Source organism: Pteropus medius, unplaced genomic scaffold (genome assembly GCF_902729225.1).
Source record: "Pteropus medius unplaced genomic scaffold, Ma_sr-lr_union100, whole genome shotgun sequence".
Classification (NCBI taxonomy): Eukaryota; Metazoa; Chordata; class Mammalia; order Chiroptera; family Pteropodidae; genus Pteropus; species Pteropus medius.
The window spans coordinates 544,728-571,942 of NW_024356247.1; the positions used below are offsets into that span (position 1 = coordinate 544,728).

Genomic DNA, 27,215 nt, shown 5'->3' on the forward strand with positions numbered 1-27,215 from the left:
CATATACAGCGACATGATTATTTGATTACCATCTGCTCTCCTGCTAGAATTTAAATTCCATGTGAGTAGGAACTTTGTGTTTTGTGCTCACTGTTGTAACCCAATACCAAATGTAGTGGCTAACATACATCAGGTATTCAACAAATATTTATCGAATAAAAAGATGAAAAATGTCGCTATAAGAATATTTAGTCCCATGCTGTTTTAATAGAAAAAAATCAGAAACAGCCTAAACAGTTAATATTTAGAGAACCACGTAAACAAATTACAGTGAATGCAAACAACAAAATCCAGCCTTTCAGAAATATACGTAGTGACACGGCACATACTAAGTGAAAAAAAGCAGAGTTAAAAAAAGTAATTTTTCGTGTAACAAAATGTGATATCCGTTTGAGTTTACCCGTGCATGGAAATGTTTCTGGAAAGCGAGACTCCCCAAAGTGTTAACATCATCAGCAGCTGTGAGAAGATGAAACCACTGATAATTTTTTTCTTTTGTTTTTGCTTGCTTTTATTTTATGCAGCTCACGTATAACAAAACAAAAAAAAAAATGTTAATTCATTTTGAGCGGGGAAAGTTACATGATTTCAAGTCGATTTGCACAACAAGGAATGGGGAGAACCTGTCAACATATAAGAAAGCCAGGACAGCGCGTTACATGGTACAGGACAGTCTATATCACGCTTCTCCCCGCTCCGAGGCTCAGCGATCTATTTTTGTAGTCTCTCATTACCGGTTTACTGAGTAAAGAGCAAGGTAAGGTATTTTTTAAAAGGGAATGAGGCTGTAATTTTAAAATTCACTTTTCCAATCAAACTATTAGTAAATAAAGATAATTTAATACATTATAACACCGACTGGGGCATTTCGACCACTTTCCCATTTCACAAGTTCTGTCTTTTATTTCTCTTGACGGAATGGCAAAGAGACCCTGGTTCCACAGGTCATTAGAGACACTCTCTCCAGTCAAAACCCATGACATAGCCCCGAATTTTTTCAATAAGGACACAGAGAAGTTATAGCTAAGGGCAAAAAAAATTATTCTAGTTGGCTCAACAGTGCATAAAACGTCACCACTTCGTTTAACGAAATGGGTTCTGAAGTTGTGTAATTGTGCATTACGAGCCCATTAAGCTGTAAAGTACGTGACTTCGGTTATAGTTTAGATAAATTATAAAATTTGAAAAGTAATGCCAAATCAAAGAGGCATTTCACAGGTGGAGGCATATATTTTTTAAATTTTTAAATCAACTTATTCCTAATGCACGAGAGTAAAATAAGCCTGAAGGCCTCGATTCAGATCCTGAACAACGATCACCGTCTAAACTGTTAAGTTTCTGGACAGCGGGACTGGATCTGGTTCATCACTGTAGCTACAGTACTTAGCACGGAGTTCTGCAGGAGCAGGTGTTCGATACATACTTTTCAAATGAAAGGATCATGACAGAGGGCAGAGTTTACAGAATCCCCTCGTAGTAATTGCGGCTAATGTTTACTGAACACTTCACTATACACGAGGCACTATTTCAGATCCTTACGTGGTGTGAGGAGTTCACTTCTTTAAATCCCCTTTGGTGTGATGGGCATCCTCACTTTACAGATGAAGAAACTGATACACAGAGATTAAGTAATGTGTTCAAGGTCACTCTACTAGGAAGAGGTGGAGCCAAGATTGGAATCTAGGCAGTCCGGCTCGGGGCTCGGGCTGTGAACGAAGCCCCGTACCTCCTCTTTTCTGCTGTTACCTTCAAGCTCTGCTATTCTACGGTCCCTTTTAGCTAACGAGGCTAAAGGAACACAAAGATGGCAGGGAAAAAAGGGTAGAGAGGACACCAGATGTAAAGTATTATGATGATTCTCGCTCCAATTTTACTGGCGAACAAAGAAAATGTCTTGTTTTCTTTTAAATGTTCTTATTAGTTTCAAGTACACAGTACACTGGTTAGACATTTACATAGTTTACGAAACAATGCCCCTGATGACTCTATCTCCCCTCTGGCTCTACACACGGCCATTACCTTACTGCTCACTGCGTTCCCTGTGCCGAGCTCCCTGTGCCGAGCTCCCTGTGCCGAGACCACTATCGACTCCCAACTTGTACTTCTTTAACCCTTCCAAGAAACTGTCTTGAAGTTTGTAATGCTGGAGCCAACGAGAAGTGACTGCTTTTCTTTTATTAGTCAACATATCTTTGGTGTGTTTTGAGCATTATTTGCAACTATCCTTAAGAGGCCCTGGTGACGGGCAATCTTGAAAACTGGCAAATAACATGCCAAGAACAATACATGAATAAATAAATCTCAGTATTTGTATTAATTTTTTTAATTCGATTTTATATGTTGCTGTTTCTAAAGACAGCCACGAAGAGCAGTAATATACAAAAATGGGACAGAAATGTGATAGTGATGTTTTTGACTTCTGTGAAAGAAAGGAGCTATTTTGGGGATCGAAGAAACAGGGAGGAAAATACTGGAAAGGTTTGCTTACCGATCGCCTCCTATCAATAAAATAACTAATATTTAGCGCTCTACAATTTAGAGAGCACTTTTACATAAATCTGTTCTCTTGCCAGTAACCCTATACCGTTTCTACTTAGTGATACCGTACCTAAACTATTGGGTCAAATCGGGGCAAGAAATAAAGGCAAGCTCAGAGAAAGAGAACCAGATGCGGACCTGTGGAACAGTATTCCAATGACATTTTCGCTCACTCGGAAAAAGCATAATACAATTAAATCTTTTGATTTCAGTGGCCTACTGATTAGCTTGTCTGTATGATGATGATAATGATAAAAAATATGGATAATTAAATAAATGGATCACGTAGATAGAAGATTCACCATGAAGCTAGGAGACATTCTAGGATTCTTCTAAACTAAGTGTACAAAAGAAAAATGTTAACCTTAAAACATACACACACACAAATTACTTGTACGCGCTAAATCTAATTTACCTATTTATTTATAAGGCTAGACTGTATAACAGAAAACCTCGACCAATGCTATTTTAAATGAAGAACAAAAACGTTTAGGTTGATAATTTTTCTTCTTGTTTAGTCGATCGTGAATTTCGATTGTTTTAAGCCTGAGAAAATCTCATCTATATAACCATGGTCAATTTGCACAGTTTTGTATTAGAAAACCTGCAGTTACGTGAGTCGATCAAAATATTCTGGAGCGTGAGCACCTTTGAAATACCTTCCACGCAAGCACAGCCATCTGTACGAACTCCCAGTTAGTTACTCGCGATCGGCTCTTACCCCTTCCTTCGGGTCTGTGTGGAGTCCCCCTCCTGCATGGCCATGCCAGCACGTCCTCTTTTCTATCAGCGGCCATGTCTGCTGAGCCTAGTTAAAAATGATATCAGGCTGTCCGTTAGCCATTCCAGAAATTCGGATCTTTCAGGATCTGACAGTGTATTGGCTTTCCTACTGACGTTTGCTACTACAGTACTGTGCAATCTGGTACCGTATCATCGGCAAGCAAAGTGTGTTATACAGCCAATTAATCAAATCCCACTTGCTCTCCGTGTATACGTTCTTGCTTTACAATTTAATAGTTGATTTCACACAACTGATTATTTTTCTTATTATTCTGGCTCACTCACATACATTTAGAAACAAAGTATGTTTTAATACTTGACAGTCTACCTTCTGCTACAGGAATTTGCACAGGTTTGTCTTTCCTATTACATGGTCAATTTCTTAAGATTAGGTACAGTCTCTCTGCCTTGCGTCTCCCATGGCACATACCGCACGCAGTGTCATGCACACAGGGAGGGCAGTAGATTTCAATGCTTGTTGGATCAGCTTGTAAAATAGAGCTATCTACAAATCTTCCAACTAGCCTTGAAAACACGCAAACATCTTGCTTATTATAATTTCTTTAAAAGGCCTTAAGATTACTGCTCAGGTTAGAGAACCAAATTTTCAATAATTTGAGAAAATCTAATAGTTAAGAGAGTAAAAATTAGGCTTAAAATTTAGGCTCGCTAATATCTCCTTCCGCAATTAAAAAAAATTAATGAAATACAATACAATAATGCTTCAATAGTCATAATAATAACTGATGAATAAGGGCAAGTTCTCGATAAACACAATGTGTATCAACACCAAAGCATAACAGCATCGGCTTTGGGTCAAGCTGCAGAGGAAATTATAAAAAGCAAAAAAGTGCCTCCTTGTTCTCACCAATTGAGAAACAAAAAGCAACTGCCATAAATGGGTTACTGACTTTTAGATCAATAAGCTTAAAGCATTTTTAAAGGGAAAACACCAAAAGGTAATTTTTAGTGTGCTAATGTCTCTTTGTGACATTTGCTTCCCTGTGAGAGTGAGAGACATGTTACATCGAGGGGTCTAGAGAATATCACACAAGATGATGAGGTCTTCAACAGAGCAAAAGATTCAAATATAAATAAACTCAGTGGTGTCATGAACAATGAGAAGATTGAGCACATTCTCCCTTAACTTAAAACTTTAATTGAATCATGGAAAATCTAATTCATTTCTACAGCCTCTGCATAAATTAGAACAATGCCTTGTACCTTGATGGCAAATAACTGTTAACCAGAAAAGAAAATAAAGGAAATACCCAGGATTTCGACCACCTTCTGATTTCCTAGCCTTTTTCTATCTTAGAGATTTGTCTTATGTTAAAGCCCTGAGATTTTTTAAAGGTGTCTTTCACTAACATTAGCAATGAAAAATAACGCTCGACAACACTGAACTCAGCATCACTTACCAAACAGATTCTAATTAAGCTTAGAGTCCTTTGAAATTCTGTCATCTGAACATCTTCTAGGGTAAAGAAACTTTACTCACTTGAAAACTTGCAGCATTCTCCATAACAGATACAAATTAACAGGACAAACAAGTATCAACAAGCTGCCATTACATTTCTAACAGCTTTCTGAAAATGTTACTCTAGCTGGCACTGGTCTCAAGAGATTCAGATTTCTCCAGAAGCAGAAATATATCAAGATATCAAGATTTCTTTCTCCATTTCCAGTAGCAGCAACATACCTTCTTATTCCATCTAGCCAATATTTAGGGAAAAAAATGAAAACGGAAATCCTTCGGGAAATATGAAATATGTAGTATAAATTGGAAAATGCTCCCAGGGCTTAAACACTTGTCCTAGCTATATGTAGAAGTGTCTGCTTAATCTTACCCTTGAAGCATCTAATACCTGTCTTGAATTGCCTTTTTCCAGTCTCTGCCATGCGCTATGTCTCAAGGACTCTGGGATCTGCAGAAGAGGAAAAAAAGGGGAAGAGGTTTCAGGGTGAACAGTTGGAAAGATATCCTTTACTGTCTATAAACGTACGCAAAATAAAACCATAGAGATGCTTATGCTTTCGATATGTGCCTAAAAAGATAACAAACACAATGCGTGGTCCAATATAAAGTAAATTATATCACTCATTAAAAGTGTCGAATTGCATTTTATTTTTGCCCTCTTTCTCTCTGGGTTTCTCGGTCTTTGTTACTTGAAGACTCCCAAGTCTTCACAGCCGCTTCTCTCTTAAATGGCTACTATGCTCTTTTTAAAAAACTCCTCCATTTATTTAACTCTATTTGTCATATTTTATTGTGTTCTCCCTTGCATCTGCTCCCTCTTTAGTCTTACTCCGACTGCTAAATTTAGATACTGGTCACAAGATCAGTTTTGCCGAATATTTCTGTATAACCAGACGACGGACTTCAAAGAAAGATTCCTTGGGCCAATTTTTTGTCTTGATAATGTCCCAAAAGTGGAGTTGAAAGAAGGCAGTATAAAGAACCTCTCCATGGCAATACCAGACAGGCATCTGTAAAACGGACACACATCCTTCAGAAATGCACCAGAAGTTTAGTGAAGAAAAATTTACCTCTTAGTCTCTCCCAAAAGGCAAGTGATGCTTAGGCTTTACTGAACCAAAAATGAGTTTTACAAATGGATTAATGTCTGAATATAAAAGTTAATGTTGTACAGTGCAATAGAGCAAAAATCAAATCAACCAAAAAACCACCTCCATACACAAAAAGCTAACCAAATTATTTTAAAAATTAACTCGGCTCTTAGCTGAAATGTAATGAGTAGTTGATTTCTTATACATATTTGTAAACATATAAGGCATTCCATGAATTATACAAATTTCAAAAATCCTAATGGTTGTTCGCACGCTGTCTTGCCAAAGCCAAGCTCCTACACGGTTCCACGTACCCTCGAACCTCCACACGCCGTCCACTGCCGGGGACGCCTTTGTGATGCTTAACTCAGCTGTTTTCCTCACGGCCTTTCTCCACACTAAGATCCCACGCGAGCTTTACTCCCTCATTTTCCAGTTTTTCATAAGTGCCTACTTCAAGTAACTGTACATCAAGATGACCTTGCATGTGTTTGTACATGCACATGCAATTTAATCTTCTTTGCCTTTCAAAATTTGCCAACTTCTCTCAAGTGAATGACTATGCGCCTTCTCTCTCAAAACCATGCCTATGTATGTGGTCAATAGGTAAATGTTGGTGATACACTTAACAGCAAAAACATACATTCTGAAGTGATATTCATCAAAATGAAGATCTTTACCATCAAATCTATGCCATTGGAATTATTCATAAAACCCCTTCAGAATTTCGAGCTCTCTCTTTATCTTTTTCGAATCAAACCATTATTTCCCATAATTATCAAGATTCGAGGTAAATGATTTTTAAATGTTCATATTCGAAGTAAAACTTCCAGAACTAAAATAGCATTGTTCAAATTATAAACCATTTCAGACGTATAAAAAGTTCCCAAAACAATATAATGAACACCTACGTACTCACTATCCAGCCTAATAAATAACGGATAAAAAGAAAGCCCCCAAAATGCTCCTCTACAATGTCGTCTCCTCCTTAGGAGAGAATCCGTATTGATTATCTAAAGGAAAAACACTCGTCACACAATTGGTTAACTCCTTTGGAGTGCTAGTTCCGGCGCTATTTAAAATTATTTTTTCCTCTGGAAAAATGTTCTGAGTTCTCAAAAGGAGACTTACAAACACTTCGGAAACATGATACATTTCTCAGGTAAGGGCTGTGTCTACTCTGAACGCCCTTCGGGGTTTATCTTTCACTTCAAGAATGGGACGTAGTGAGCATGGTTCAAGACGGCGGAGCAGTTAGATCCTCAAGTCACTTCTTCCGGTGGACACGCCAAAACTAAAACCACATGCAGAAATACTGTCGCTGAGAAAGCCCGGAGGACCAGCAGAACGGGTTTTCTGCAGCTAAGGTGTTAAGACAAAAGACGTGGAGACGTGGAGACGTGGAGACGGTGGCAGGGGCGGAGGCGCGGCCTAGTCAGGACACACGCCCTCGGTGTCCCCGATCGCAGCGGGAGGCACTTCGGAAGGACAGAAGCCCTCCACGAATAGTGACGGCTCCGAGGCCTACATCCGATCACCAACATGGAGGACCTGCACTGCGAAGAGGAGCCCCCCGAATATCTTGCTTGGGAAACCAATGGGGCTTAAGTTCAAGGGCTGTGGAAACCGACACTCTGCTCTTAAAGGGCTCAGAGCGCAAACTCACACTGGCTGAGTCCCGGCAGGGGCAGCGGCCCGAAAAGCACCTGTGTCACATGTGAAGGAGACACACTGACTAACCTCGGGGCAGGAGCTAGAAGTGCAGGGATCTGTTGGAAATCTCTCTGGGGACAAAAGCGCTGGCAGAAGCCATTTATTTTCTTTTTTCTGTGCACTCCTGCCACCTAGGTAGGCCAGCTAACACTCCTCACCACACCCCGGAATTCCCTTGCGGCCCATGATGCCCAACCTGCCTGGCCCACCCAAAGTAGCTCTAGTCAGGCCACACCCCTCAAGTAGTTCCTGCAGGCGTGGGCGGTTGGGGGTGACGCAGCTCACACACAACGCACCAGCGCCAGTCACAGGTGAGTCCCGCAGCCAGCCAGGCCAGAAGCCAGCCCCGCACACCAGGTCATCCGCACAGACAAGTAAAAACTGAAGGAGTTTATTACCACTAAACTGGCATTACAAGAAACTTAAAGAGACTTCTTTAAGCAGAAAATGCTTAAACAAGAACTAAGAAAATATGTGAAAGAAAAAAATCTCACTAGTAAAGGCAAACGTATAGAAAGGTAGTGAATCATTCACTTACAGAGCTAGTTAAAACACAGAAGCAGTAAACCATCTATATCTACAATAACTGGTTAACAGACGCAAACGCAAAGGAAAAAAGATGCAAAATATGACATCAAAACACAAAACATGGGGGAGGAGTAAAAATGAACTGCTTTTAGAATGTGTTTGAATTTAAGCAATCCTCAATTTAGACTATTATCCGTATACCTTTTTAAATGTAAATCTCATGATAACAGTCCAAAAACCTATAACAGATACACAAAAAATAAACAGAAAGAAATCCAAACAAAATGATAAAGAAGATAAATCACAAGAGAGATGGAGAAAAAGAAAGGAACAGAGAACTACAAAACCAACCAGAAAACAACAAAAAGGCAATAAGTACATATCTATCAATAATTACTTTAAACGTAAATGGATTAAATGCTGCGATCAAATGACCTAGGGTAGCTGAATAAAGAAAAAAAACAAGACCCACACATATGCTGCGTATAAGAGATAACTTCATATCTACAGACACACACAGACTGGAAATGAAGGGAGAGAAAAACAGATTCCATGTACATGAAAATGAAAATAAAGCTGGGGTAGCTATACTCACGCCAGACAGAAAAAGACGTTAAAACAAAGACTGAACCAAGAGAAGGGTATTACGTAATGATAAAGGGATCAGCCCAACAAGAGAATATACCACTCGTGAACATCTATGCATCCAACATAGGAGTACCTAAACATATAAAGCAAATATTAATAGACATAAAGGGAGAGATTGATAAGTTATACAGTAGCGGAGAACTTTAATACACTACTTACATCAATGGATAGATCTTCCCGACAGAAAATCCAGAAGAAATCAGTGGCCTTAAAGAGTACATTAGAACACATCGACTTAATAGATATACACAGAATGTTCCATCCAAAACAGCAGAATATACAGTCCTTTCAAGTGCACATGGCACATTTCCCAGAATTGCTACTTCAACGTTAGGCCACGAAACATGTCTCGATAAATTTAAGACTGAAATCATATGAAGCACCTTTTCTGACCTAAACCATACAAAACTACAAATCAATTACAAGAAGAGAACTGGGGAAAAAAATACATGGAGGCAAAACAATAGGCTACTGAACAACCGATGGGTTAACGAAGAAATCAAAGAGAAAATAAAACAGGAAATAATACCTTGACATAAGTAAAATTGGAAACACAACATCCCCAAATCTATGGGACACAGCAAAAGCAATAATAATACTAAGGGGGAAGTTTATAGCGACACAGGCCTACCTCCAGAAACAAGAAACCCTGAAATAATCTAACCTCACGCCAAATAAATGCAGTACACTGAAAATGACAATCTGTCGGCCGGTCCATTTGAAGAGGCAAATAACATGGAAAGTCACGTTTATTTCACCTAAAAAAGAAGAAATTCTCAAAAAAAACTAAAAGTTAAGGATTCTGTGGCCTCCGAGCATAATAATGCATGCTCTCTTTTAAACCAGCACTATTTACCCACTGATCATTAAAAATATGAATCCTCAATACACAGTTGCATATGTACAATATCTTGCTCTGTGTAGATATTCAATAAATATTTAGAAAATGAATATCAACACTAAAACCATCAATCAAGCAGAGAGAATGACCAAGACACAAGTGAGGAGGCTAATAAAATGGAAACTCGTTCCATTACAATTACATTCCCCCTTTAAGGTAAGAATTCAATCTTTACAAAAAATAATCCTATTAAATAACTTCTTTAGTAATTTCTAAAATGACTGCATCCTTTTTTACAATAGTTAACTTTCATAATCCGAGTTATGCTCAGTGTTTGACACTTCAATCATTTCCTAAAAAGAAAAAGAGATAAAGAACAATTTTGAAATTGTTGATCCATCAGGGATTTGGGAGCCAATCATAAATTCTGCATTCCTGAAGCTGTAGAAACAAAACTACATTTACAACTGTTCATCCAGTATCAAATAGTCACGTGTGAATATTTTTATCACCTGATCATTACAAAACCTAAAACGTTTAAAATTAAGCTCACAATACATTTCTAAAGAGAAACTTGTAATTTGAAATTCCATTTAACCTACTTTAAGTGCCTATAAACTAGCTTCTTGACTCAGTGGATAAATGGCAATGTAGCGTAAATGTTCAATAGTTCACGGTACCAGGTCTTCGTTAATTAAGCCACAAAAATCATCAGGTTGAACTCCACTGACATGAAATCTGATGACTCTAGAAAAGGGGTTGGCAAATTTTTTTCCTTAAAGGGCCAGATAGTAAATGTTTTAGGATTTGCAGGCCTGTAATTAATTTGTCACAACTACTCAATTCTGTCATTGTACTGTAAAAGCAGCCATAGGTAATACATAAATAAATGAGTGTGGCTGTGTTCAAATAAAACTATCCACAGACAGTGAAACTTGAATTTCGTATAATTGTCATCTGTCACAAAAATTATTCATCTTTGATTGTTTTCCCAACCATTAACAAATATAAAAAAAATTCTTAGCACAGAGGCACTGCAAAACTTGGTGGCACACTGGATTTGTCCCAAGGACCACAGATTGCCAACTTCTGCTCTAGATGACTCCTGGACATCCCCGCAGCCTCCAAGAATTCTGAGAATGCCACAAAAATCACCAGCATCGCCATCACAAAAAACCAACTCACGAAAAAAAATATCCACAGAACCCCCCTCTTCCTCGACCAGGGTTCCTTCCAGCTGCTCGTTTCCCCGTCTCTGGGGGCATGACACCAGCAGCAAGGCCTATTTTGCAGACAGCACGATTCTTCATAGAGTTTTGACGTTTGTTCAGGCAGTTCCTATGAAGTAAGTTTAGATGTTCCCATTCATATGAAAAACTCATTTATCGTGACATTTTTATCATCGTGAAACTTGGTCACTGCTTCATGTGTTTCAGCCGAGTGGCAGCAGATCCCATGCGGTTTGCTAAGAGAGTAACAAAGAATTACAGGTCGATCGTCAAATTCCGAACAATCAAAACAAATGGCTCAATATTAAAAGGTAAGAAAAAACTTCAGAACCGACCCCTTTGAAATCACGTTAGGGGACAAACGCATCAAGAGAACTGTATCACATTAAGACTAATTCACCAAGGGCACATTTTAGAAACAATCAACAGTGACTCATTTCATTGAGCTGGCTTACTAGAACCCCGGACCCTTCGAAAATTGGTGTGAAGCCCTCAGTACTTCTAAGACTCCTAGCCCTACGGTGTCTACGCACAGAATGGACACGTTGCCACACCTCTCACACCGCAGCTGGACTGCTCAGAACGCGAAGAAGCTGAGAAAGTGGAACTGGACCTATTTTCTGCTACTTCACAGTTTCAACTCGCAGGAATTTAATCGTCTTGCTCTTTGTGTTTACTGATACAGACTTGCGAGAGAATTCTCAAGCGCATCTTTAACTGTACGCTCCAGCACCGAACACTCTGCATCAGCAGCAAACCTGCCACTTTATTCAGTTATGTTTTTCTATAAATGCTCATTTATGTTTGTTGCTTCTTACGGATGTGTCAGACTGCTGCCAAAAAGTAAATTACCTGGAAAAACTCATACAAGAAAGAGTTTGCACTTGCTCGGCTCCTTCTGCAAGGCTCATTCTGCAGGTCACATCCGAAATACCCTGGTATCTTTATAAGCATTCCAACAAAGTCTGATGACAGGCAGTCGTTTGGTACGAAATGTGACACGATCTTTGCTTATAACAGAAGTGCGGACTAACAGAATATTCATGTAAACGCAAACCCAACTCTGGGGCACATAAATGATGTCTAGCACCAGATGGAAAAGGTATTCTAAAGAAGGTACAAGCAGACCTCAGAGATATTGTGGGTTCGGTTCCGGACCACTGCAATAAAGCAAATATCACAATAAAGTGAGTCAAAGGGCACAGAAAAGTTACATTTACACTATACTGTAATCTATTAAGTGTGCAATAAGACTGCCTACAAAAATGATGAACGCCCTTTAATTAAAAATACTGCTAAAAATGCTAACCATCATCTGAGCCTTCGGCGAGCCATAATCTCTTTGCTGGTGGAGGGTCTGGCCTCGATGAAAACGCAATATCTGCAAAGTGCAATAAAGTGAAGCGCAATTAAATGAGCTATACCTGTATTTGGTTTTGTTAATTTTAAACTCCTTCTGGCTTATCCGTCTACATTTAGTCTCTTTCTAGCATGCTGAAAGTAAACTTCTATTATAGAGGTAGGTAACATGGCATTTGAGGCTGATAGCGATCTGACAATCCTTGCTTTTTGTTTCTCTTTTTTCGTGTTGGAAGATTTCTCTCTCTTCTACCTGCCTATTTTTAATTGTTCGTTTGGTACTACTAATGGCACTCAAACCTGAGAAGGTCACTAACCTCTACTCCATAATCTCCTCATGGTCTAACTGATCAGAGACATGATAGAGAATGCAGCTGGGGATTTCTGGTTATACGATTATTGCCCAAAACAACTGAATTAGCTTCTCAAATAAAAAAAGGGACATTTTCAAAAGATATTGCAGCCTCTCAAACACACATACACACAAAAAAAAAAGTCTAATTTTGCTGCTTCTCATTTACCTCATTTATTCGTTTGAGCCCTGAAAAGTTGTCATTTTTTAAAAAATATGCACTCTTCTTTTCGACAGCACTTCGAAAATGCCATCAGATAACCATAACTCATACTTATTTTCACATAATGCCAGGAAGAAAACTGACAGCTCTGTTAGAAGTGTTTTTAAGAGCTAGATTTTTTTTCTAAATGCCGTGAAGAGAAGCACCCAGAGCCTTAAAGTCGCTTTGCAATGTTTCAAGAGTAAACAAACCTTGCTCTAAATTGCCATATCGACCTTCTTAAATTGGAGTCACAGTTGCAATGCGAAAAGGTTTTTATCTTACACACTGTACGTGACAAAAAATTTAAATATATGATCCTTATGCTTTATGATCTAAAACTGACTGATGCGGGCATAAATATCACAGCACGGTAAATGCAATGAGGGTATGATATGTCTTGCCTGCTTTCCCATCCTCATCCACCTAGAAAAAAGCCCTTCGACTTTAATTCGTCCCTGGAGATGCTTAGCCCAGAACAAAACAGCAGATTCATTGACAGCCAAGTTAGTTAGTATTTTACCCACTTTTCATATTTTCACTGCGAGCTCAGTTTGCTGAGGTATTTTCGCATCGGGATTAGAAGCAGTTACGCTATCACCGTTTTTAGTAAGAACCGTTCGCTAAGTACCGTTTGGCTGGTCTTCTGCCCAACACGACCTCATCTCGGTTCATTCTCACTATGCGCTACGAGGTATTTATTATCATTATTATCATTATCATTATCATTCCCATTTTACAGACTAGATACTGGTTCAGAGAGGCTGCCTTGCTCAAGTTCACACATCCAGGAAGTAGTGGAATGGAGATGTACATTCCTACCATTGTCGGTATTAACAATATCGGTAACATTACGGGGCCTGGTGAGTTTACCGTCATCTTCCTGATTGATAACCTTGAACGCCTAGGTTAACTTTGCTGTTGTTAACAAGGCACACACGATGTTTGATTTTTGGTAAAAGCATCCATGAAATTGTGATGTTAAAAATAAAAAGAGACATCACTCGAAAGTTGCAGAGTAAGGGACTTCAGAAATGTGTGCCTCCGCTAAAGCAATGACTAAGCTGTCAAAAACTCACGGAAACGACTTTCTGTTGTTTCTGGAATTAGAACTCTGGAACCTAAACTTATAACAATCAGGGAGATATCATGAAGAAAGATATTGCCAAATTTCATCAGAGAGCGTTCGGACATTTGTGCATGTTCACCTACCATCTGTCATCCCACAGCCCCAGAGGTGGCCATGGGGATGAATGGCATCTCTCATGCCTGGTACCAGAGGGGGAAAGATGGGCCTCGTTCTCAAAGAACGCTGTGTGTTTTGACTTGTGTGGCACCTCCCTGAACACCTGGCTTCCCTTATTTTGCCCCCACGAGAACTCCCTTTGGGTTGGAGCAGCCTTCGGTGTTATTCGTTGGCAGCATATAAAGGCACACACTAGCTTTCAAATACATTAACGTGTGTGAGGCAGGGGATAACAGAGGGCAAGCAGGGGACAGAATAAAAAGGAATAGTCTGGGGAAGGAGATACGTGGCAGAATAAGGGCTTTGAAAGCAAGTAGCATTATTAGTTTTAAAAGTAACAAAATTTTAATAAAAAACGCAAAAGTGTAAGTATTAACAGCCATTCAATATGATGCCAAGAAAAATTAAAACTTAGAGAAATATTTACAAAAATAAGAGATTAAATATACTAAAATGAAACATGAATGATCCCATATTGGAAGAACACACGGTGCAAAGCGGAGAAATAAAATAACTAAACTATCATCTAGACATATTCACCATGAAATTTAGAAATGTCGAAGAATATATTCTACAAGAGTCTAGAAAGAATAAGCAACAAAGTAAAAGAACCAGATGGACACCAGACTTTTCAACAAGTTGGACTAGATGTAAAAAGACGATTGAGTAGGATTTTCAAAACACTGAAGGAAAAGAATGTCAAACCTAGAGTTTCACACACAACTAAACTGTCTTTGTAATATGATGGCATTATGGGCGCAGATTTCCATGGGTGTGTTCAGTTTGTGAGAAGTCATCAAGCTGTATACATATGATATTTGCATTTTTCTGCAATATCTCATTCTTGAAGAGTTAAAGGAGTGACATCACAAGATGTCAGAAAAAGAAATCCCATTATCCTTCCCCCATGGAAACATCAATTTAACAATAATATGTGGAGCAAACTACCTTCATGGGAATTCTACTTTCCAGTGAAGATGCTGCAGCGCCCTAGACAAGGACAAAGTCTAGAACAGCTGTACTGAAAAAAGTAGAAAGACCAATTTCACTTTATTGATGTGAGTCCCTCCCCCCAGGTAGCAGAACTGAGCGCCCAAACAGATCACCCCACCCTGCAACTTTTCTTCTCCCCCAGGTGTGATGCTACAGTTAACGTAGCTTTGCACAGCTGGGAAAAGGCACACGACTTGAGGCTTCTCTCTTGATAGTGAGGGAGAGGAGTGGAACATGCGTCCAATACTCCAGCCTTTCAGAGTGCTACCCGAGGAGCTGGCTGCTGTCTGGCCTGGCTTGCAGCTCTGACGGAACGAGCATAGTTTGGATGCCTGGAGGAAGCTGACAATGTAACAGAGTGAGGGGCTTGCTGTGGGAGGCACACTCAGCATCAGGAGGAGGTGTGTTAACTTGAGGCTTCCACCTTAGGAGGGAAAAAGGAAGTGAAACATGCATCCAACATCCTAGCTTTTCAGGGGACTGCCCAAGGGAATGGCTTGTCTTGCCTAAGTCCGAGCACTGATTAAACCTGGCGTGTTATAGTCGCACGCGGCAGCTGAGAACAAAAAAAGTACCTTAGTGACGTGCTACTGTTTCAGAGACACGAGAGAGCAAGAGATTATGAGGCCCTGGAAGAAAAGACCAGAAATCCCTCTAACTAGAAATCTACACATTCAAGTTCAGAGAAGACACATTCACGGGCCCCCAACATCTCTAGCTGGAATGATCGGTGAAGGTCTTTTCCAGTCAGAGCCAGTGCGTAAAGACTAGGAGATACGACTATTTCTTCAAATGTGCAGTGCCAACGCAAAGCTAAGAGGTTCATGAAAACAGAGAGAAATAAGGTCCAATCAAAAGGAAAACATAAAGTTCCAGAAACTGACACTAAAGACATGAAGGTATATGGAAAAGACCTGACCAAAATTTTAAATTATCTGTCATAGAGAGGCTCAATGAGCTCAGGAAAATGGTGCACAACTGAAATGAGAAATCAAGAGAGATGTGGAAAATATAAAAAAAGAAACACATTTTGGAGCTAAATAATACAAAAAAAAACTGAACTGAAAAATTCAATAGCTGGGTTCAATAGCAGACTCGATCAAACAGAACAAAGAAATGGCCAACTTGAACAAAGGGCATTTGAAATTATCCAATCAGAGGAGTAAAAAAAAGAAAAAAATGAAAAAGAGTTAAGTAAGCCGAAGAGACCTAATGGACATCATAATATGAATCAGTGTTTGTATTATGGGAATCTCAGAATGAGGAGAGACAGGTGCATAAAAATTAAATAGCTGAAAACTTCCCAAATCTGGGAAAAGCAATGGATAACCAGATTCAAGAAGCCAAAATAAACAACAACAAAAAAAGATTCTAAATTTAATATTATAATTAAATTGTCAAAACTCAAGAACAAAGAGAGAGATTTGAAAGCAGAAAGAGAAAAGTGACTCATTACATAAAGGAAGCCCTAATAAGACTAGTAATGGACTTCTCATTGGAAACTTTCCAGAACAGAAGGGAATGACATGGTATATTCAAAGCAATGAAAGAAAAAAGTATCAACAAAGAACAGTATATCCAGCAAAAGTGTCCTTCAAAAAAATGAAGGAGAGATGAAGAATTTCAAATAAACAAAAGCTGAGGGGATTCATCAGTGCTAGACCTGCCCTTACGAGACATGATAAAGGAGTTCTTCGAGTCGAAGTGAATGGCGCTAAACAGCAACATAAAAGCATATGAAAGCATGAAGCTGGCTGGTAAAGGTAAGTAGATAGACAAATAAAGAATACCGTAATAATGCTAAAGCAGTACCACAATCACTTCTTCTTAGTATAGTAGTTAAAAATAAAAGCATTAACAGTAACTAGAAATATTTAATTGACATACACTATAAAAAGATATAATTGTGACATCAATAATATAAGGCGTGTGGGAGAGAGTAAAAGTGTAGTTTTTATAAATTATCGAAGCTGTTAATAGCATAAAATATATTGTTATAACTTAGAAGATGTTTTATGAAAGCCCTATGATAACCACAAAGAAAAGAACCAATGGAAGATATACTAAAGAAAATGAAAAAAAAATTTAATAACATCACTACAAAAAAAATCAATAAAACACGAAAGAAGCATGAAAGGAAAAGCAGGACAAAGGACTACAAGACAGAACACAACAAAAACAGCAATAGTTAAGTCCTTATCTATCGATAATTACTTTAAAGGATAAGTTATCCAATTGAAAGACATCAGGGACTGAATGGATTAAAAAAAAACAAGATCCAATTACGTTGTCTACAAGAGACTCGCTTCAGACTTAAGGACAAACAGGCTGAAAGCAAAAGAATAGAAAAAGATATTCCATAGAAATGGCAACCACATCGGACCAAACAGACTCACTCAAAAACTGTCACAAGAGACAAAGAAGGGCATTGTATGATGATAAAAGTTTCAATTTACCAGGAAGACATATCAATTACAAATATATCTGCCCCCAGCTTCGGAGCGCCTAAATATACGAAGCACACTTTGACAGAAAGGAAGGGAGAAAATGCAGAACAACACAGTAATAGTGGGAAACTTTAATACCCCACTTTTGGTAACGGGAAAAAAGTACAGACAGAAGGTCAATAAGAAATCAGAGGACTTGGACAACAGTATAGACCAATGGACCTAACGAACCAATGAAAACATTCCACGGAACGGCAGTGGCATATACAATCTTCTCACGTGCACACAGAACATTCTCCAGGATAAATCACATATCAGGTCACAAAACTAATCTTTACAAATTTAAGAAGACTGAAATTGTGCAAAGTATCTTTTCCTCCCAAGATAGAATCAAACTAGAAATGACGAGCAGGAGGGCACTACAGACGAAAACCAGTGAGATACCACTTTACACCCGTTAGGATGGCCGTTACGAAAAAAAATGACAACTGTTGGTGAAGATGTGGAAAAACTGGAATTCTGTGCACTGTTGATAGGAAAGCTGCTATGAAAAATGGTACGAAGGTTCCTCGAAACATCAAAAATAGAACGAACATACGATCCGCCAATCCAAGACCTGGGTATTGATCCAGAAGAACTAACATCAGGATCTTGAAGAGATATTTACTCCCATATTCACTGTAGCATGATTCACAAGAGCTAAAATGTGAAAGCAACCTAAATGTCCACCAATGGATGAAGAAAATGTACATACCTACGATGGAATAGTTTTCGGCTGCAAAAATGAAATCCTGTCACATGTGGCAACAAGGATGAACCTGAAGGATATTACGCCAAGTGAAACGAGCCAGTCCCAGAAGGACGTATACTGTATTATTCCACTTACATGAGACATCTAAAGCAGTGAAGATCACAGAAGCAGAAAGTAGCATGGTAGTTGACACGGGTGGAGCGGAGGAGGAAATGGGAAGTTGCTGTTGAATTTGTTAAGAGAGCAGATCTCATATTATGTGATTTTTACCACAATAAAGAAAAAAAGTTAGAAAACATGATGGAGGAGACGTTAGTGCAGTGGCGGCATAATATTTTATCTTCTAGAGTTCTCACATGACAGAGTAACTGTAGAAGAACAAGAACAGAACTCGTGAATATTTACAACAAAATTAGGACCCAAGAAATCCCCTTGAACCTGAAAATACAAGCGCAAGAAGAGAAGCCGGCAACAGCCACATGATCTGTCACGGCATCGGCAGCTCTGCAGTAATAAGCAGAGGTCGTGTGCAGACCTGAGACCGAGAGAACACGCGCACAGTGTTCACTGAAAACTCCGTGGCCAAATTGGGAACAGCAGGTGAAACTGGAAGGGGTTTGCCCATCCATCCCAGTCGGGGACGAATGCAAGAGGTCTGGGATGATACGCTCTAGAGGAGCTGGAGCCGTCTAGCCCCGTGAACTCTCAACACCGACCAACGAAGCTCCCTTTCAAGACACCATGAGGAGAAAATGCTGGAAGTGGAATTAAAATGAGGCAGGACAAGGACAACAGAAACAAAGGAAAAGAAGGCCCCGACAAAAGTAAGAGGAAGAGACAGGAAATCACAGAAAACAACATGAAAATAACAAAAGGGAGCTCTGTAAAGTCAGAAAAGCTAGCTGAACCGAGCCTCCCTCTAAAAGCTCAGGCAATTTCACAGAAAAATGAACGACAGAAAATGATCACGATCAAACCCAATGCAAACTTAGAATAAAAACACAAAATAATAAACAGAACGACGGCACCATAGACAAGGAAAGCACAACAGAAAGACATGCTTATAAAACCATCAAAATAAGCTGAAATTTTTCAGAAAAATATATGAAACAACAAATTTAAATTGGGTAGACTCAGAAATAAGATGAAAAAATCAACGAATAATTATAAAGAGAAGAAAAACATACTTTAGAAATAAAGCTCAAATTAGAAATAAACAAGAGGTAATAAACGAGGGCAAATAAACTCAACATATAATCTCTTAAGAAGAGCAGAAGGTAAGAAAGAAGAAAATGCTAATAATCAAAAATAAATGAGACGAAAAAGGATTCAAGAGCAAGTGACATAATTAAAGCTAGGAAAATGAGACCCAGCATATGAATAATAAGTGTACCTGAAGAAAATTATAAGTACAGTTCTCGACTTCGAAACTTACTACAAAAGTACAATAATTAAGACAATGTGGTCCACCCTGAGCGCGCCCGATCCCGTCTGATCTGGGAAGTTAAGCAGGGTCGGGCCTGGTTGGGAGACCACCTAGGAAGACCGGGTACTGTAGGTATAAAAAATTTTTAAAAAAATAATAAGGGATGGTAAGCTGACAAGGTCTTTGCAATCTGTGAGGTCAACCAAGGGTTGTCTTGCCTAAAAAAATAAAAGATAATAAAAATAAAAATAAAAAAATAAAAAAATAATAATTAAAAAAAGAGAATGCGGTCCTAGCATAAAGAAAGAAACCTAGATCGATGGAACAGAATTGAGAGCCTAGAAATGAACCAATACATTTATTTTCAATTTAATTTTTGACAAGTGTGACAAGAAAAAAGTAGACGAAAGAATATTCCTTTCAACAAATGGTCTTGGAACAACTGGATAGTCACATACAAAAGAATGAATTGTACCTCTTAGCTGTTACACATCCATGTTCACACACACACACAAACCCTCAAAATAAACATTACAAAATTATTAAAATTTAAACCATAAAACTCTTAGGAGGCAACATACGTAAGAGAATTTTTTATTTTTGCTTTTGTTGCCTATGTTTTTAGTGTCACATCAAAAAATCTCCACCAAGGCCTATGTCAAGGAACTTTCTCCTATATTTTCATCTGGGAATTTTATGGTGTCAGGTCTTACATTTATGTCTTCAGTCCATTTTGAGTAGGCTTCCATGTATGGTAGAAGGTAAGGGTCTGATTTGTTTCATTTCCATGTGGATATCCAGTTTTCCCAACACCATTTATTAGATTATCCTCTCTCTATTGTGCATTTTTGGTATCTTTGTTGAAGAGTAGTTGACCATATATGCCTGGTTTATTTCTGGGCTCTCCTTTCTGTTACATTGGTCTGTATGTCTGTTTTTATGCCAGTACTACACTGTTTTGATTATTATAGCTTTGTAGTATAATTTGAAAGCAGGAAGTATGATGCCTCTAGCCTAGTTCTTGTTCAAGATTACTTCTGCTATTCAGGGTCTTCTGTGGTACCATATGAGTTTTAGATTTTTTTTGTTTCTGTGAAAAATGCCATTGGAATTTTGAAAGGCATTGCTTTGAGTTCGCTAATCGCTTTGGGCAGTATGGATATTTTAACAGTATTAATTCTTCCAATCCATGAATCTGGGATATCTATTTATTTGTGCCTTCTTCAATTTCTTCATCAATGTTTAACAGTTTTCAGTGTATAGATCCCTTACCTCCTTGGTTAAATTTCTTTCCAGTATTTTATTCATTTTGATGCTACTGTAAAAGGGACTGTTTTCTTAATTTCCTTTTCAAACAGTTCGCTCTTAGTGTATAAAAACAAAACTGATTTTGTTATGTTGATTTTTGTATCCTCCAACTTTACTGAATTCATTTATTAGTTTTAACAGTTTTTTTGGTGGCGTAAAGGGTTTTCTACATATAAGATCATTTCATTTGCACACAGAGACAATTTTACCTATTCCTGTCCAACTTGGATACCTCTTACTTCATTATTTTGCCAGACTGCTCAGGCTAGGACCTCTAGTCCTACACTGAACAAAGGCGGTGAGAGAGGGCACGATGTCTTGTTCCTTATCTTATAGGAAAAGCTTTCGGCTTTTCATTGTTGAATATATTAGCAGTAGGCTTGTCACACATGGCCTTTATTATTTTGAGGTCCATTACTTCTATATCTCATTTTTTGAAAATGTGAGTTTTTTATCATGGAAGAACACTGAATTTTGTCAAGTGCTTTTTCTGCATGTATGGACGTGATATGATTTTTAGCCTTCATTCTGTCAATGTGGTCCATCGCTTTCATTAATTTGCAGCCAAAGTGCCGGGGTCTGGAGCACAAGCACGTGCCAGATGGTCACGATTCTGAGGTCCAGGGCATGTGTGTGCAGTCAGGGCGGTGGCAGTGCAACAACTCTTCCTCGTGGGGGCAGCAGTGTCCCTCTCTCTGGGGTGGGGGGTTCATGATGGTGATGGCTGTTGGTTACTTCCGTGGCAAAAGTTGCTAGTGTCTTCAGGGGACAAAGCTGCTAGGGTCTCCGTGGAGAAACACTATGGGGTCCTCAGCTGTGAAAGCTGCAGGGAGGCCCTGGATGTCGCAAGGGCTGTTGAGGTCCTCAGCAGCAAAGACTGCTGGGGTCCTCCACAGAGCAGACAACTGGAGACCCCGGCGTCACCCTCTGCATGGCTCATCTGACAGCTCCCGCGCCTTTCCAGACATCACTGCAGCTGTGGCCATCGCCCCAGAAATTCTTTCTGTGTGGTCGTTGTTTGTTTTTTGTTTAATTTTGTCTTGCCCCACCATGTCGCTGTCGTTTTTAATTGAACTCTGCCTCCCCAGGGCTATTTTTTTTCCATTGGTAGCTGTCTAACTGTTCATTTTGTGGGGAGTAGAAAGCTGGTATCACCTATTCCATCATTTTGTTGACATCTCCCGGGGCATGAACATTTTTTAAGGTTATTGTCCCATTTGGCAAAATGCCCTCCAGAAATGCTTTGCCAAGTTACATTCCCAATAGCACTGCATAAGAATCATTTCATTACAGGAACACTGGTGTCTGTGTCGTGTGTGTGTGTGCGTGTGTGTGTGTGTTTACTATTGTCAATTGAATAGAATGTAAAAGATTCGACACTACTGTTTATAACTCAAATTTCTTTGTTCCGTTTACTGAATTTTAACATCTTTTCAAACACTTATTGACTATTCATCCAATATTTCTTTTTCTATCAACGTCCTGGTAACCTCTTTATCTTTCCACTGGGATTTGGGTCTTAAAGAATTCATCTGTATGAGTTGTTACATGTTATGGCTATCGATTGTTACATTACAAAAATTGATCCTTTTTATGTCATCTCTGAAAAGGAAATATATACTTTTACATCATTAAATTTATCCAGTTTATTTATTTGCTCTTATACTTAGAAAATCCATTCTTACCCTGGGAATACATAAATGGTCATATCACTTGTTTTCATTGATTTAAGGTTTAATTTTATATTTAATCACTAATTCATTCAGTTTATTTTTGTATATACTACTAAGTAAATATCTAAGTCTTTTTTCTCCTACTGATTTGAAATGTAAAGATTTAACAAATTTTAAAGATATGGAAACAACGTAAATGTTCACGGATAAATAAATGAATATAAACATATGTATACAATAAAATACTATTCAGCCGTAAAAAAAGAATGAAATCCTGTCGTTTGTAATGACATGGATGGACCTCCGGGGCATTATGCTAAGTGAAATCACTCACACGAAGACAAGTACCATATGATCTCTTACATGTGCAACCTAAAAAAGAAAAAGAAAAAAACTAACCTCATAGCTACTGAGGAGAAATCGGTGACTGCCAGAGACAGTGTTTTCTGGGTGGTAGAAATTAATAAAGTATTTTTAAATAAATTAATCTAAAAAATAAAACTCTAAACGTCTTTCTTCGGTTCAAAAATACTATCTGCCAAAGGCCTAAATATCACAATAAATTCATAGAATTTTAACAGTTGGCCTTAAAGAAAACTTAATTCTACCTCAACCTTCTTCCTTCCATTCAAGTAAATGAAAAGATTACTTGGTAAAAATAAATCAACAATAAAGACTTGTTCATCGAACAAGTGAATAAGCAAATACATGAAGATCAATATGACTTTTCAAGATCTGACAATTATTGGAAAAACCCACGATTAGCCAAAACTAGGTTCTAGACTCTCTTGGAATGGGAGTGAAGGTGAAGGAAACCAAGATGTGAAAACGTTATCCGAGCCCTCAGGAAAATCTTAACCGAAATTCATGAAAGCCAGTGTCCTTTAGTTCTGTTACTTAGAAAAGCACTTGAGAAAATCGATTCTGCCAAGACACATCTCCTTGGGAAAAAAATGTGTCAAACACTGAATTTATATTTAGGTCTGCGCCGGCATTTGGTATTTGGTCTCATTAATCTCCCTGTGCAGTCATACGCCAGTACCACGCTTTCTAATTTATACACAGTCGACTCTCTGGTAGAACAAGCTTCCCTCTCCAAAAACACACGCAGTGCACTTTTCTCCAAAATCTTCTGGGCTTTTCTCACCAGTTTATTCTTCCGGAGAAGCTATCAAGATAATTATAGGAAGGTCTCCTCAGAAAATCCTGTAGGGATTTCAACTGGAATTCCATTAAAGCTATTAACTAATTTGGGGAGACTGAACATCAGTATAAAATGGAATATTCTAGCATTTTCTCCATTCGTTCGGATTTTCTTTTATGATCTTCAGTAACGATTACTAGCTTTGGCCGTGAGGGTCTTAAATAGTCCATATTAATTTACCCCTAATGTGTCTCTGTACTATTGTGAGTCCTCTCCAGCATCATTATATAAACTAAGGGCATCTTCGCGATGCTCGAAGATCTGTAGAGCTGCTGTACCGGTCTGTGCAGTCAGACACTTACAGATTACGAGCTTATATGGAGACATTTGTCCAGATATTATCAGAATCCCTTGAGTTTTTAATGAATGAATACATTCTCCCTCCGATCCTGCCACAAGACAACATTCCTCGAAACAGACTTCCTCATAAGTACCTAAGAATAAGTTGCTCCGATTACTACGATTATTGGCTTCGTAACATAACCCAGAAGGTGCTGTGTACGTAGGCTCCCACAAACCTCTCCAGCTTCATCCTACAGCGTATACTCCCCAGCATCACAGAGCCTTTGGATGTGTGTTTCCCTTGGCCTGGGACGCTCTTCGCTTCTTTGCCTAGGTGGCTACTGCTCCTCCTTCAGATCTCAGCTCCGGCGTTACTATCCCAGAGAAGCCTTCTCTATTATCGCTGACAAAGTCAAATCTCCAGAGGGTATCGTAGCAGCAGACAGCACTTAACACGTTTCCAATTGTGCATTTTAATTTTCTATCATTATTTAATGTCTGAATCACCATATCCTCATCCATTTGGTCCACGAATGGAAGGACCAAATCCATCCTCCCCTGTGACCTACAGCCTTTCACTCTTACTGGCACTCAGGACGATCTGTCTTTATATAATTAATTGCCAAATAAACAGAAAAAACAAAAAACAATAAATCTGAGTGAACCTGATACTTGTTTCTAGCAACTCTCATCCAAAATAGGCTCAACTTTCCGGATGGTTTTGAATGTCCTGATGACATAGAAGTCCGGAAAAACAGAACAGCTTCCTCTGCTCCTGACTGTCTCTGGATTTTCCTCTCTCAGTGGTCCTTACATCGGATTTCCGGAAGAGCTGAGCAAGTGCTAATATACATAAAAGTAAGCTGAAGTGAACTGAATTTAAAAATCCTGAAATGATGTAGTGGGACAATCATTCTAATAGAAGTTAGGAGATCTTGGTTTTAAAGTGATTCATTCATTATCTCTTCGTGCTACCAAGCATGTGATTCTTCAGTCTCTCATTTGTAAGATTAGTAAAATGGATAACATTACCCCTAAAGTCTATGTAAATACTAACAGCCAATGAATCCATGATGCATGTGTAATCACCTTCACGTACTTAAAAAAGCAACTGCCTTTGCTGGAAATTAAAACATTAGCTAACAAGCCATTTGAAATATCCAAAAGTAAACAAAGTTTACTTAAATGAAATTTGTATAGAATGCAATATTTGGCCTTTATGAGTACCCTAAAATCTGACTTTTATTTACTGAACTTTTATTTTAGAAGGTAAAAATATTACATGAAGTTGTTATGCAATTTCAAACATTAGTAAGTCAAAACTGAAAGTAAATTTCTTAAACGACAACATTACATAATTGCATGTTTTCATCTACGTAAAAATGTAATAGATAATAGGGGGCCTTATGATTAATCACTTGAAAACCACACTAGCTCTAAAAATATTACTTGCCGTTCACAGTTTTTACATCACATGTGTCAACCTAAATTACTAAAGTATAACAATTAATGTACAGGAAAAAATAAACACTAATATAATGGCTCGGATATAGGTGAGTTTAAATATCACAAATAAACTAAGGAAGCTCAAAGAAAAGTAAACAGAATAATTAACTTTGGTTATAACTCTAAGAATCTTGGCTAATGAGGTGACGATGGCAAATGGCCGGGCAGACGGTTCAAAACACTCACTCCTCCAAAGAAACGGTGAAAAACAATCAAAATCAGTCAGAACCAACTGTATCACAGGAAGTCTGTAGTTAGTAGACATGTCTTACAAGAAATGTTAAAGGGAATTCTATTAAAAAAAAAATAAAAAAAGTTTCTCAAAGACATATAAGAAATCAAGATTTCCAGTAAAGGTAACTACATAGGTAAATATAAAAGTACTTAGTGTTACTGTATTTTTGGATTATAATTCCATGCTTTATTTCTCACCTGGCTTAAAAGACAAATGTGTAAAAATACTTATGAAACTATGTTAAGGAGCACGCAATAGAAAGACGTGATATACAATAACAGCAATGTAAAGGGAGGAGAATACGCCTATTAGCAGCAGAGCTTCTGTATGCTATGAAAGCTAAATTAGTATTAATTCAAACCAGATTGTTATAAATATAGGATGCGAAGTGTATCCTTATAGTAAACACTGATTTCTAAAAAAAAATATACACGAAACGAAATGAGAAGGGAGTCAAAATGGTACATAAAAATATCGACTAAACCTGAAAAAGGCAAGATATGAGGAACAAAAACAGTAAATGACATAGTGAAAACAGAGTACAGGCAAAATGTCTTCCTAATTAGAAATAACTACAAAAGTAAATGAATTAAACAAATGGTAAGGGTAAACTAGATATTCACATACAAAAGAATGAAGCTGGACTCACACCATATGCAAAAATCAACTCAAAATGGATTAAAGATCGAAAAATAAGTACAAAAACTATAAAACTTCAAGAATCAAACAGAGGAAAAGTGGCGTGACATTGGATTTGGCAATGTTTTCTTGGATACGACATCAAAAACACAGGCAACGGAAGCAAAAATAAACAAATGAGAGTACCTCAAACTTCAAAACTGCACGTCAAAGGAATCAACAGTCGGAAAATGCAACTTCTTGAATGGGAGAAAATATCTGCAAACCATATATCTGAAAGAGGGTTAATATCTAAAATATATACATGGAACTCGTACAACTCGGTAGCAAAAAAACAAACTACCCAATTTAAAAATGGACAGAGGACCTAGATAGGTATTTTTCCAAAGAAGACTTACAGATGGCAAACAGATATGAAAAGATGCTCAACGTCACTAATCAGGGAAATGCAAATCGAAACCGCAAGATATCACATCTTTCCTTGTCAGAATGGCCATCACCAAGAAACAAACAGACAGCAGTGCTGGCGGCAACGAAGGCTAATGCAGCCGCTGTGGGAAACGGTATGGAGGGTCCTCAAAAAGCAGAAGTACCACAAGATCCAGCAACCGCACTTCTGGGTATTGATCTGAAGGAAATGAAATCAGGACCTCGAAGAGATATCTGCTCCTCCATGTCACTGCAGCATTATTCACAATGGCCAAGGCATGGAAATAAGCTAGCTAGGTGTCCACCGACGGA

The 27,215-nt window shown here is 38.3% G+C and overlaps 1 protein-coding gene across 1 annotated transcript in view; it reads right to left on the reverse strand.

Moving 5' to 3' along the window:
- Positions 1-27,215, reverse strand: part of ABCB7 (ATP binding cassette subfamily B member 7) — a 72,294-nt gene that overhangs the window by 36,806 nt on the left and 8,273 nt on the right. The window contains exons 2-3 of the mRNA XM_039859990.1: positions 5,172-5,249; positions 3,260-3,346 (exon numbers count right to left, since the gene is read on the reverse strand). Coding sequence (XP_039715924.1) covers positions 3,260-3,346; positions 5,172-5,249 — 165 coding nt within the window. The remainder of the gene's footprint in view (positions 1-3,259; positions 3,347-5,171; positions 5,250-27,215) is intronic.